The 14,410-nt window shown below is 37.5% G+C and overlaps 1 protein-coding gene across 5 annotated transcripts in view; it reads right to left on the reverse strand.

Moving 5' to 3' along the window:
* Positions 1–14,410, reverse strand: part of col18a1a (collagen type XVIII alpha 1 chain a) — a 133,555-nt gene that overhangs the window by 19,727 nt on the left and 99,418 nt on the right. For 4 of the 5 annotated variants that reach the window (XM_049485367.1, XM_049485366.1, XM_049485364.1 and 1 more), the window contains 8 exons: positions 11,019–11,103; positions 7,168–7,304; positions 6,847–6,873; positions 5,450–5,656; positions 3,001–3,027; positions 1,834–1,896; positions 702–788; positions 541–591 (listed from right to left, as the gene is read on the reverse strand). In XM_049485367.1, coding sequence (XP_049341324.1) covers positions 541–591; positions 702–788; positions 1,834–1,896; positions 3,001–3,027; positions 5,450–5,656; positions 6,847–6,873; positions 7,168–7,304; positions 11,019–11,103 — 684 coding nt within the window. The remainder of the gene's footprint in view (positions 1–540; positions 592–701; positions 789–1,833; positions 1,897–3,000; positions 3,028–5,449; positions 5,657–6,846; positions 6,874–7,167; positions 7,305–11,018; positions 11,104–14,410) is intronic. The other variant, XM_049485365.1, reaches the window with a different exon arrangement.

Consider the following 14,410-nt stretch of genomic DNA (forward strand, 5'->3'; position numbering starts at 1 on the left):
TGTGTTTCAGATCCTGAGAGCTCCATTTTGTTGGGCTAAATTACTGAATTAACTCTAAGTTGACGAATTTTTTAACTCAAAATAGATTTTCTCCATCGATAAACTTTCCAAAACTTATCAATATTTCAAAGTAAAGCATTAGCCACAAGCTAATATATTAGCTTAGAGCTAAATTACTGTGTTCTTTTCTTCCATGCACTTAACAAAAAAAAATTTAGAGGTTGGATAATTACCCTAATTATGGCTCGACTGTAATTTGTTTAGTAATAAAATGAGTACTTCTATTACCCCAATCTTTTAAACGTATTCTCTATTGTATAGAATTGAGTAGCTTTGATAAAACAATATGATAAAGTTGTATTCTTGTGTTTCTTTATTCCTTTGTAATAAATGTATATTAAATTTAAATAAACATGGATGTCTTTGAATTCTTTATACTGATGCTCACGATGCATGTAGTGGAGATCAGATGTTCACTATTTGCAGTAATGTGTGTTTGTGACAAATTTACACCAAATGTACTAAAGCAGACTTAAATACCCGTATACTCTCCAGATCACCAAATCCAGAGCTCTCCATGTCCAAAAAGGTCTGCAGATAAAACACAAGAATGTTCATTAATAAAAAAATCATTTAGTTTTTAGCTGAACGGAGAGGGCAAATTCAGATACCAAGACATCAACTATCTATAAGCAACTCACAGGTCGGTCTGCGCGAGATGAGGGTCCTGGAGGTCCTGGAGGCCCGGGTGGTCCCCTCGGTCCTGGCTGGCCTTCACCCCTATCACCCTAATAAATAAGAGTGTAATTGATCATCAAGGTAGAGCTGACTTTTAACACACAAATTCATTCCATCATTTTTATATTATTTTATATATATTAAATTAACACAAAACATATTCTTTAGTAAACACATAAAATACAGTACAGTACAAGTGTACAGCATACATTTTTAATCTATGTTTTTATTTTGTATTCTCTTTAAAAATGATGATGTAAAATGCAATTTATCTGGGTGTTGAGTATTTACAGTATTTTCTCACATAAAAACTAATATTCATTCCAGGTCTCCCCTCCCCAACTGTGTTGAATCCAATACTTATAACTAAAATCCAAAATCCCCCTCTTTTGGGGGATTCCTGTCATGTCACTTTCCAAACAGTCACAAACAGTTCTCATGATCATCACCTGAGTACTGATCTGTTTCACCTGTTCCCTATTTAGCCCTGTCTAATTAACCTGGTCTGTTTTACTGTTTCTTTGCAAAGTATTGCCAACTTTGTCAAAGCAAAGCAAGTGTTTATTCCTTGTTTGTATCCATTGCATTTATCTATCTCTTTTGTTTTTGACTCAATATCTTGTTTGTACGGTTGTTTGGTTTAATGGTTTAGACTCTAAATTATTAATTTGAGTCATGACTTTGGATTTCCTCATTTCTGTTCTGCTTATATTTGCTTGGCTGTTTTTGGTAATGCCTAGCTTCTTGTCAACTGAGACCCTGGTTATATTAAACCCCTGTTGACCTTTTCTATCCAAAAGCAACTGATCTGTTTTAATATTAAAATAAATACAAATAGTATTAATTCAAAAAGTCTCTCTCATTGTAATAATGAAACATTTTCTAAACATTAACATAAGAAACCACAGCTTTATTTGTAAACATCCAGCACCTGGGCTGTTAAATAAAGATTCTTCAAGCGTACTAATGAGGAAATTTTAATTTTGCCCCAGACAATGTTCACCAAACTAGCTCACAAAATACCAACTATATTTTACACTATATTTAAGAATTATAATAGATCATTTGATGTCAAAAAACAAAAAGTATGCTCACTTTTTCTCCTTTAGCTCCAGAGTCTCCTGGGGTTCCTGGGAAACCTTGAGGTCCAGCTGGCCCCTAAAGAAATGTATAAAAAAGAGACTATAGGTAAGGGCTGTACTTATTAATGAAATTGAATGCAGTCCAAAATGAAAGGAAAATACAGCTCTGGAAAAAATAAGAGACCACTAAAAAGGGATGATGTTTTCCCTTGATTTTACCAAAATTGAAAACCTCTGGAATATAATCAAGAGGAAGATGGATGATCACAAGCCATCAAACCAAACTGAACTGCTTGAATTTTTGCACCAGGAGTAAAGGCATAAAGTTATCCAAAAGCAGTGTGTAAGACTGGTGGAGGAGAACATGATGCCAAGATGCATTAAAACTGTGATTAAAAAATTATTCCACCAAATATTGATTTCTGAACTCTTAAAACTACTTTATGAATATGAACTTGTTTTCTTTGCATTATTTGAGGTCTGAAAGCTCTGCATCTTTTTTTTGTTACTTCATTTCTTATTTTCTCCAAATAAATCTAGCTCTTAATGACAATATTTTTATTTGGAATTTGGGAGAAATGTTGTTAGTAGTTTATAGAATAAAACAACAATGTTCATTTTACTCAAACATATGCCTATAAAACGCAAAATCAGAGAAACTGATTCAGAAACTGAAGTGGTCTCTTAATTTTTTTCCAGAGCTGTATGTACAGTATATACCAAAACAGGAGTATATGTTGATGAACAATGAACAGACACCATTATAAGCCAAAAGTACCACCAAAGAACCCAATAAAAGTGAAATTTCTGGATTGTTAGTCATGATAATGTCCCTTCAGGCCAGAAGAGGACCACAGCACTGCACAGCACTGCACAGCACAGCACAGCAGGAGACGACCTGTTGCAAGCCTTCATCCTTCAGCCTTCAGCCGCTAATATTCAATCAGATATGGTGCAGTGCTGTGGCCCTCAGTAAGGCTGTATTGGCCCTTTGCCTGTATAATGCCCCTTGCCTTATACAGTATAAAGAACAGTCAGATGGAGAAGGATAAATGGAAAATGGATGAGATGGAAGGAAAGAAAAGGAAGTTAGTCATTTAAACACAGAGGAATGCACTTGACCCCACGTCCACATTGTATAAGTGTTCCATTATGGAAAGCATTACTCAGGAGAACTTACAGCAATTCCATCTTCGCCAGGGTCACCCTATAAAAGCACACAAGGAGGAATATTTATATGGGCACATTTGTCCAGATATGACCAACCGTGTCTGAGGTGGCCCATGCATTATGTTCCTCGTCTCAAGGGCGGAATACAATGTGCCTTTGTGACAAACACTTACAGTTACATTAATTGCATTTGCTGGGTATGACACTATAGAGCACTAACATATGCACTGCCCTCTGCACAATGTTAACAAATGAGCAGAGCATTACTGCTAGTGCTGTTACAGAAAAAAAATAAAATAAAAATATCCCATCTCCCAATGGGCAAGTTAACAGCTAAGCAGGAAAAACAAATGTCCAGCTCTAGCTGGTTAGGATGTTGACCAGACCAGTGTTTTTTGTTTGAATTTGATGGCTTAGCTGGTCTACAAGAATTATCCACCATTACTAAGCATGGCCAATTTCAAATGGAACATACACTCAGGTGGTCAAGAACTAGTGGACCTGGGTGCTGAGCGGACCAGCAGTCTAAAGCGCTGCCACTATGATCAGGAGATTGTTGGTTCGAATCCCAGTCATGTAGCTTGCCATCAGCTGCCAGAGCCCTGAGAGAGCACAATTGGCCTTGCTCTCTCTGGGTGGGTAGATGGTGCTCTTTTCTCTTTTCCCACATCACTCCTAGGGTGATGTCGATCAGCACAAGGCGTCTGTGAGCTGATGTATCAGAACCGAGTCGCTGCTCTTTCCGCCGAGTGTGCTGTGATGCTACTCGGCAATGCTACATCAGCAGATAAAAAAGAGAATGTGGCTGACTCTATGTGTTGGAGGAGGCATGTACCAGTCTTCAAGCTCCTTGTGTTGTATCACTAGTGATAGAGGGGATATACAGCCGAATAGCAAGGGACAAGCAAAAAAGAAAAAAAAAAAAAAAAAAAAAAGGTAGGGTATAAATTCCCCTGGATGCCCAGCTCGTCAACTGCCTTGAAAGACCATTCGAAACTAGCATTAAAATATGATCTTTAGCTGGATTTTTCAGCAGGGAAGTGAAGGAAAAGGCCTTCTTAAGCTTCAATGGATGTCAATGTAAACAAAAACATTCTATTGGTTCACTTCTCCTAGAAATTTGGGATGATATAAAGAACTACTGTCAGGTTTATAATATGTCAACAAGTAAAAAATGCCAACAACATAGATACAAGTTTTTTTTTTGCATAATATCAACAATACATTATTGCATATTTCATACATGTTGAGCAGTGTGGTAAAAGAGATAATTTTTGTCACGAGTAAACAGCTTTAGTGTCATTAATATATATATATTTATTATTCCTGTATTATTAATTATGGTCAAGTTTTGATCTTCTTCCAAGTGAAGTCCAAGTGAAGTGCATAATTCTGCGGATGATAGAATCACGTTTTTGCTATAGTCTACATTAAATATGAGAATGCAACATTATAGCGTGTATTTCTTTTCTTTAAGCAGAACAAACTGTACATAATCCGTCTAGTTCTGATTTAACATCTGACTCTTGGCAGGGGCTCAATCCTGTTTTTGCAGCACAAGCAACAAATAATTTCAGCAAAGCAATTCAATAATAACATTTATTAGATTCTGGTGCATGAACTGCAGAATGTACAGTACAGCCCTCTGTGCGCAGTGAGAGTTTGATTAGTCAGAAATACGAAACGACTTAAACTGCTTCTCAAAATAAGATCTTCTTGTTATTTTTTTCTGTAAAGTATGTTTAGATATACTGTATCTATTAATAGTGATAAATCTATCATTTTTGTTATATAGAGTTAACCCCTTTTATTTATTTTTCCATTCTGCCTTAAAAGCTGCAGCTTCTGCTGTCTGTTGCACCATTTAAGGTGGAACAGGAAAGCTATCTAGCTAGCTACTGAGACAAACTACTAGCGATCTTTTTAAGCTTGTTATGAAACATTCGACACATTAAACTATGGTAATATAGTGCTTAATGTCACTTTGTGTTGCCATCTTATCAGTGATTCTCATACCTATTTGAAATGTGCCTCTGAAAAATCTCTGTTTGAAGGGTTAACAAGCCCTATGCCTTCCCCCTACCCCTCCAGTCTTACAGGAATCGGGACACCCCTACCCCTCGGTGTGCATGCGCAAAACAGAGGGGTAGGGTTAAGTGGTAGGGCCAAGGGGGGGAATTAGGTGCCTTAAACCGCTGCACAATACTGTATTGAGGCATAATTTAAAAAATAATTGTAGTAATAATAATTGAGCAGAATCAAGCCGGGGTTGTTGATTGTAGAAGCACTTATAATGTGCTTGTGAAAGTAAAAAATAGGTTGATTTTTGCCACACAGTTTTACCTATACAGTTTGCAACATAAACAGATGGTAAATAAAAAGGATAAACTGTCACAAAAAGCCATCCAAATTTATTGTCAATAATAACTAATCCTGTAATAGTCTCTGGAGATACTTACGGGCTCCCCGTCCGCTCCAGCAGGGCCGGCTGGGCCCGGTTGTCCTTGTGGTCCTGGTGGTCCCTTGGGTCCTGCAACCCGCTGCACTACAGACCCATCCCCTCTCTCCACCACTTCAGCACCAGGTCCAGGAGGACCGGGAGGGCCTGGTGGACCAGGAGGTCCTTGGTCACCCTTTGATCCAGGATAGCCGAAGCCTGCTGCACCCTGGGATGGACAGAATAGATGTTTAAATTTGTAAAAAATTATGTTTAGTGAGAGTCAACAGTCAGACAGAATTGTAATCCTATATTTAACCTCTTTTCTATCATTTTTCAAACCCGCCCTAGTGGTGAATTCACTCTGCAGGTGGATTAGGAATCAACTGGCTCAATTATTTTTAAAGGGATACATTTTTTTATTATTTAAATTTCTTTCCAATTTTCTCCCAATTTAGCTAGGCCAACTGTCCCACCCATTCATCTAATACTCAGCTGTATATGCTCCATCCCTTGTGATGCCACAACAAAAGGAGGGTGAAGACTAGCACATGCCTCCTCCGATACATGTGAAGACAGACTCTGCCTCTTTTCAGACTGCTGCTGATGCATCATTGCCGAGTAGCATCACAGTTTGCTTGGAGGAAAGCGCAGTGACAGAGCTCTAATACATCAGCTCACAGATGCTTTGTGCTGATTAACATCACCCTTTGGAGTGATGAGGGGAAAGAGTGCCGTCTACCCACCCAGAGAGAGCAAGGCCAGTTGTGCAGTTGGGCTCCAGCAGCTGATGGCGAGCTGCATGACCAGGATTCGAACCAGCGATCTCCTGATCACAGTGGCAGTGCATTTAGACCACTGGACCACTCGGCACCCCTACTCCTGTGTTTTATTGTATGAGATTTTTGCTCTTAAATGGATAGACTATGTGTTTATTTTATTTTATTATTTTTTTTTACTAAAGTGAGAGAGCATTTAAACTGTGAGGGTAATTACTGTATCTTTCAAATTGGAGTAACAATAAAATGCAGGAGGCGTGTGACTTATATTCCTATTATGTGATATTTATGTGATTTCCTCATCATTTGAATAAGCAGAAGATAAGTAATCAGGATAAAAGTATATTAAAACATATAATTTAACCTGTCATAAATGCAGATATACAATATATATACAATAACGTGAATTATTTAGTTTATATCAAAAAAGTTTAGTATCATATTTTGTAGAGTCCCACAGGGTTCTGTTTTAGGGTCTATAAAACTGATGTTTATTTAGCGAGACATATATAATACATAATACATATACAGACTTTAAAAATGTATAATATGTAAAGATTTCTTTCCAAATAAAAACAATAAAAACATGCAGTAATGTTCACACTGTGGTTAGTTATATAAGATGATCACCATTACATACCTTCATTCCTTTCTCTCCTGCGCTGCCCTGGGAAAGCACACAAAAAAGATAAATGTCTATCTCCACCAAAGCCACCACTGTAACATACGCTTAAACATTCTGACATCCAGTGTTTGAGTTTAATCCTTTCAGAACATTTCTCAGACTGCAGGATGAAAGCCTACGCACAGGGGGGCTTTTATCCTTCAGTGTGGTCTAATGTACACTGAATTATCAACCTTTTAAACACTTTAAACATTTACACATGTTGTATTACACCTGTACTGTATATAATACAATATAATAGCTCAATGTTTAATACAAGAAAAAAAAAACTCATACTTTGTCTCCTTTAGGGCCTCCAGATGCTGCTCCAGATCCTGAATCTCCCTTGGGTCCCCTGGGACCCTCAGGTCCACGGTCTCCCTTGTCTCCCTTGTCTCCTTTGTCTCCTTTCTCTCCACGAGCTCCAGTCGCACCTGTAAAACAGCTGCAGTTAGAGAGACACACAGCTTGGGCATGAAACTGGCACTTCACAAAAATGTGATTTGCGTATAGCTGGAAATCATCAATGAGAACACCCGGAAAACCAAAGCCTCCTCAATAAAATCATAATCATCTCATTATATTTATCTCATATGAACATACCCTGCATTAAATAGGCCTTTAGGAATTGTCTTCCATGCAAAAATGATAATGCTGATAATGATGAATGAAAGTTACTCAACACTAAATGTTTATGTGATAAAATGATCACATATAACATAGCACTACTTTATTCATTTCATTCATTCATAGTTAGCAGCATTAACAATTCTGGGTGAAGTTTTGCTTTAAGAAAAATACCCAAGCTCCTAAGCTGCAGAGTCAGCACCTTCTTAAAAACATTCAAAGGGAATTCCACATAAAATTTTGAAATAATCATGAAATAATCAATTCTAGAGAAAGTGACAAGAAGACGATTGTAAATAAACAGCTCTGGAAGAGGACGATGGATGATCAAAAGCCATCAAACCAAGCTAAACTGATTGAATTTTTGCACCAGGAGTAAATGCATAAAGTTATCCAAAAGCAGTGTGTAAGACTGGTGGAGGAGAACATGATGCCAAGATGCATGAAAATGCATGTAATTAAAAACCAGGGTTATTCCACCAAATATTTATTTCTGAACTCTTAAAACTTTATGAATATGAGCTTGTTTTCTTTGCATTATTTGAGGTCTGAATGCTCTGCATCTTTTTTTTTGTTATTTCAGCCATTTCTCATTTTCTGCAAATAAATGCTCTAAATGACAATATTTATATTTGGAATTTGGGAGAAATTTTGTTTGTAGTTCATAGAATAAAACCACAATGTTAATTTTACACAAACATGTACTTATAAATAGCAAAATCAGAGAAACTGATTCAGAAATGAAGTGCTCTCTTAATTTCTTTCCAGATTTTACTTCACCTGTTAACACCAGTGGTGTTAATGTTATGGCTGGTCATTGTACGCTGCATTATGATATCTTGCAGTACTTGTTTAGACTAAAATAGAATTATAAAATAATTATAGTAGGGAGTATAGTATATGTAGGGAGATGCATCGGGGTGTTCTAGGACTGATTTTTGAACTTGTAAGACAGGTGTAGGGTCGTATGGTTACATCTGCAATACAGACAACTAGAATTTATTATCATCATCTTAGTTCTCACAGAAAATGTACGTGTCATGTTTCTCTACAATTCTCTACTATTTATTTTACACCAAAACAATTTAAATGACTTCATTACTATCCTAAATAATCTTATCTCTTATCCTAATAATCTCTTATCCTAATAAAACTATCCTAAATAATCTTAAATTTTGTGGAATTCCCCTTCATTGACCTGGAATAGCATAGCAATGCTGCATTCACATGCAATATGCAAAATCAGTGTGATGTTCTCCAATAGAACAGACACTGCTGAACCTTCTGAAGCTTCATGGCAACTTTTCATGCACAGCTTCAGAAGAAAAGTCCACTGGAGAGCACAGAGCAGCCTGGCAGTTCATGCTCTGTGACCCACCTTGTGGGCCAGAAGCCCCAGGTCTGATTCCCACAGTGTAACGTCCTTCATCTATTGAACCAGAGACTCTTCGGGCATCACTACTCGTGCTAGATGTGCGCTGGGAGCTCTCAGACGAGCCTGACGCTTTCCCAGAACCTGCAGCTGAGCTCGAAGTTCTTCTTGAATCAGAAGAAACAACTGAAGTTCGTCTGCCGCTGTCAGAGGAACTGGAGGTGCGTCTGCTGTCAGATGAGCCGGACGTTTGGCGAGAACCACCAGAACTGCCATATTGTTGCTGAGAACCACCTTGAGAGGCAGACGATTGTCGAGAACTTTCCCGTGATCCAGATATTCGTTGAGAAGCATCGTGTGATCCAGACGCTCGATGAGAATCATCAGATGATCCAGATATTTGTAGAGAATCCTCATACAAGCCAGATAATCCTTTTGAATCACCATATGAGCCAGAAACTCTTCCAGAAGCATCAAATGAGCCTGATAGTCATTAAACATTATTACTAGAGGTGGGCAATATGGCCCTAAAATAATATCACGATATTTCATGTGTTTTATGACAAAATACTGAATAATAAAAATTAAATATTTAAGAATACACTACTGCAGCAAAATGAAAATTAAACTTTATTATTGCATACAATATGATATGGCACACACCTAACTAACTGAGATATTAAAAAATACAAGAATTTTATCAGATTTAAAACAGAAGTCAATGATCCAGAATGTCATGATACTAATAATAATGCACTCCATATATCTCCATGTAGAACAGTGTGATTTTTGTTTGCTAAAAACAGTAAAAAAAATAGTACCCTGATGTGATAATTAGGGGTAGGTGATATGGCACAATATTACATGGTATAATATTGTTTAAGATATTCAAAAATGTTAGAGATATTATTGCGTACCATATGATATGGCACACCCCTAATTATTACCTTAATCAACTACACAATTAAAACAAAAAAAAATTGAACTCAAAGCGGGAAGTGTTTACTGAATGTCTGCACAACCTGTTACACAAAAATTATGATTTTATTGTAATTATTTTAATATAGAAAATATAAAAAATACTACATAACGTTATGATCTCTGTTAATTATACATGTTTCACTCAAATCTTTATAACACTACTATATTTGGAACTGTATGTCATTATTTTTAAACATATGCTCTCAAACTGTTATACAGCTCTGGACAAAAGAATAAGAGACCACTTAAAAATGATGAATTTCTTTGATTTTAACAAATTAAAAACCTCTGGAATATAATCAAAAGGAAGATGGATGATCACAAGCCAACAAACCAAACTGAACTGCTTGAATTTTTGCACCAGGAGTATAGGCATAAAGTTATACAAAAGCAGTGTATAAGACTGGTGGAGGAGAACATGCCAAGATGCATGAAAACTGTGATTAAAAACCAGGGTTATTCCACCAAATATTTATTTCTAAACACTTCAATTAATTTTATGAATATGAATTTGTTTTCTTTGCCTTATTTGAGGTCTGAAAGTTCTGCATCTTTTTTGTTATTTCAGCCATTTCTCATTTTCTGCAAATAAATGCTCTAAATTACAATATTTTTATTTGGAATTTTGGAGAAATGTTGTCTGTAGTTTATAGAATAAAACAACTATGTTAATTTTACTCAAACATAAACCTATAAATAGCAAAATCAGAAAAACTGATTCAGAAACTGAAGTGGTCTCTTTATTTTTTCCAGAGCTGAAGTTGTACAGTTTGCAGTTGTTGCCATTGCCACTAGAGGGAGCTAAACACTGGAGGATGCTCTCCACAGCCTGAGGCTTGGGCTTGCCAACCCTTTTAAAATAGTCAAGAAAATAAAGTTTTTATTTCTCTGACAAAGAAAAACGTAATGCTGCACGGGCCGTAAAAGAACCACTTTTGGAAAATTAAGACCCTTTAAATTGGTAAAGACTAATTACTGGACTTCTATATGTTGTTCTTCATAAATGTATATTTTACACAAATAGTTATTTAATAAATTAAAATAGTTATTGCTTATAATCTGTATTAAATTATTTACACACAGTGTGGTAAACCTGGCTGCAGACATAATAAGTGAACAGGAAAGGCTTAGGCTGAAGTTTAGGCTGTGAGGACCTGTAAAGACTCACCTGTCTCTGTCTCTTTCCTCACAGTTTTCACATCATTGTAGGTAACTGGTGGCACTGGAATAGGCCTGAGAGAGGCAGGTGTGGTCTGTAGAGAAAACAGAGAGAAACAGAGTGAGATTTCAGTTTAAACTTTATGCAATTGCAAGTATGTGGATGAGCAGAGCATCACACATCACATGTCTCTGGTGTCTGGTCATCATTAGACTCCTAATTATGATGTCTGGTATAACTTACATAATACTGTCTAATTTGTCACATTTGGCTTAAAGTTTAATGCAATATATCATAACATTTGACATATAGCAACATTATAAGCTCGTATTATTGCCTCATTATAGCATGAATGCATTTCTGTATTTCAGCAATAATCAGCTCTGATTCTGGAACTTAAGAGAGTAATGTGGTATTCAACTTTTTTCACTGTTTAAATAGTGGATTACAACAAGGCATTATTAAGACGTAAGGCCACAATACAGCAAATTCACCACATTTTTGTTGCCGGCTTTCTTCTGATTAATATTCTACATAATAAAAACCATTAAAAACAGGCCTAATATAGTACACCTAATATAGTTAATTCTATATATTCTATATATAATTCTTGGCTTTTCTACAAGCAGCTATAACTGAATCCCTGGTTTCTGGTGAAGCACAAATACAGCTAAATTAGAGGGGAAACTGGTTATTACATTACTCAGCTTCATAATCTGTAATATGTGTGTTTAATTATACAGTTGAATTGAAATGAAAAAACATAGACTGTAAATAGTCAAAGTGTAGGGCTAATAAATTAGTTTAGTTAGTTGGGTACACCATAAATTTAAGAAAGAAAGGAAGAACTAATGTTGCAAACACAGGAATTTGACCTCTGCCTTTGACCCATTCACACAGTGAGCACACACACACACACATTAGGGTGACAGTGAGCACACGTGCCTGAAGCATTGGTCAGTTCTAGCTGCTACACCCAGGCCTTGATTTGGGGCATTTTAGTCGTGTCCTGACGGCTCAGGGGGTTGAACCACTGCTCTGTCACAAAGCTGCTTCTCTTAAATCTTTAGGCTATTAAACAGTTATTAGTGCATCAACACCACTGATTGTGGAAACTTCACATTAGACCACAAGAAGCATGGAATGTGTGTCTCTCCACTCTTCCTCCAGACTCTGCTCCCTTGATTTACAAATGAAATGTAAAATTTACTGAGGATCAGTGATGGTTAGGGATAGAGACATGTCATCTGCTGCTGTTGGTCCACTGTGTTTTATTAATATCAAGTCCAAAGTCAGTGCAGTGTTTTCCCACAAAATCTTACAGCACTTCATGCTTCCCTCTGCTGACAACTTTTATGAAAAAGTGGATTTCATTTTCCAGCAGGATTTGGCACACTGCTCACGCTGCCAAAAGTACCAATTGGTCTTATATAATATTCTAGTTTTCTGAGACACTGATTTTTGGGTTTTCATTGGCTGTAAGCCATAATCATAAACAATAAAAGTAGATCAACAATTAAAATAGATCAATCTGTGTGTAATACATCCATATAATATATGAAACATTTCACATTTTGAACCAAATTACTGAAAGAAAGTAAATTTTAATTATAGTCTTTTTTTTTTTTTGAGATTCGCTAATATAACGTACTTGTACCTGTATGTTCTTGATGAATTCTCTAATAATCTGAAAAAGTGGAATTGTATGAATTCTTCTATCCTTATATATTATCTATCCACATCCTGCAGTTAGTTCTGACTGTCTGTGCTGGCAGAGAAAAGATGACAGACTAAAAGAGCACAAACGTAATTTAAGGCCGACATGGGACACTTAAACAGCCCAGTCCAAACACCAAAAACGAGTCTGGACTTCTCTGATGCTCAGAACTCCCTCCAGGCCACTGAGGTTGAACTGGAGCGGCCTTCAGTGTCCCACTGTGAGGGGATGCTGCTCGTGTGTCTTTTAGCCTGCAGAGAGTGATCAGGGGAAGAGGAATGTGGGCTGGGGCTTTGGGGCAGGAGATGAGATAGGGCCTGCTGAACATCTGCCATCACAGGGACCATTCTGTTCTCCTTAATACTGCTAAACAAGACAGAGATAACAGACCAAGCTCCATTCATGGCTTCTTCTTCAAGGAGACGGAGAGTACGGGAGAATTTTAAGCAAGTGAAACCTACGCCCCACTTAAACACTTAACAACAGCAATTAAAAAAGGTATATTATGCCTCTATTTTGGAACGCATTCCTTGCATTGTTGTAATGGAATTTGGCACGTCAACTGCAATAGAATAGCTCTGCTTAATTGATAGGTTTAATAACATAAGGCGCCTTTGAGACATTGAGGCATCCATCCATCACAGAGGGACACTGTGGAGTCCCTGACCTCTCAGCAGACTTGTTATTACCTTCTGGCCTCAAGCACTCACTACAAGACACTGAGTACTAGAACCTCCCGCTGACAACTGGCTGCCAATGAAACATACTGTACTTGTGCCGCCACAAATCATATTTCAGGGTTACTCAGGTCACGTAATGAGATCATCCTCGTGTTCGCTCCACAGTTACTCGATGAAGGCTACCTTTTTCCTCCTTTTATTTATTTATAGAAATAAAAAAAAGAATCTCGCAATATTAGATTACCCCAAGCAGCTCGCCAGGCAGCTCACAGATGGTACAGTCATGTTCAGGACACTACAAGAATTCACACCCATCAGGCGGCCTTTGCCCCAGCCCCGGTTTACAACACGAGTCGTCATATGGCTTAATTTGCTGTGAAATGAGTGAGGAAAATGCCCCCAGGCAGAAAGAGGCCATCAATCAGGAACTAATTCCAATGCAAGACAATGGAAAGTTCGCTTCTCATCGTTTGTTCCCAAACACAGAGCATTCCCGTTTTCCTTCCGGAGCTTGTTTAAACCCGTCATGTTCTGTAGAAGGCTGGATGGAAGAGCACGAAGCCGTCGTCCTTGAGTTGGGCTACCAGCTGTTGAGAGCTTTTAAAGCTGATTTATATAATGCCAATAGGAAAAACAGAGGAAAGTCCCCATGATACAGGCTGTAAAGCTTCAAAGTAGGAGGGCTTGGATCATCTCAGACCTATTAAGTTCAGCAGGAACCAAACCCACCACTTCTCTGAACACACTTCGAACAAACACAGACTGACGGAGAAACTCGTCTACCAGACAAAAAAAAAAGGAGGAACAAAGCAGACGTTGAGCAAGAGGACACCTTCTCTTCAGCCCTGAGGAACCACCTGGTTTTCTTCTCCTCTGTAATTGGGCCTGGCATGTTCTGACAGAAGCTTCTGGGTATTAGCTTTTGGGGCTAAGAGGTTCATATGAAATGGCATAGGGTCCATTGATCTGTGTAGGACTCTGTGTATGACTTTGGCCCAATCCCA

This window comes from Astyanax mexicanus, chromosome 11, assembly GCF_023375975.1.
Source record: "Astyanax mexicanus isolate ESR-SI-001 chromosome 11, AstMex3_surface, whole genome shotgun sequence".
Classification (NCBI taxonomy): Eukaryota; Metazoa; Chordata; class Actinopteri; order Characiformes; family Acestrorhamphidae; genus Astyanax; species Astyanax mexicanus.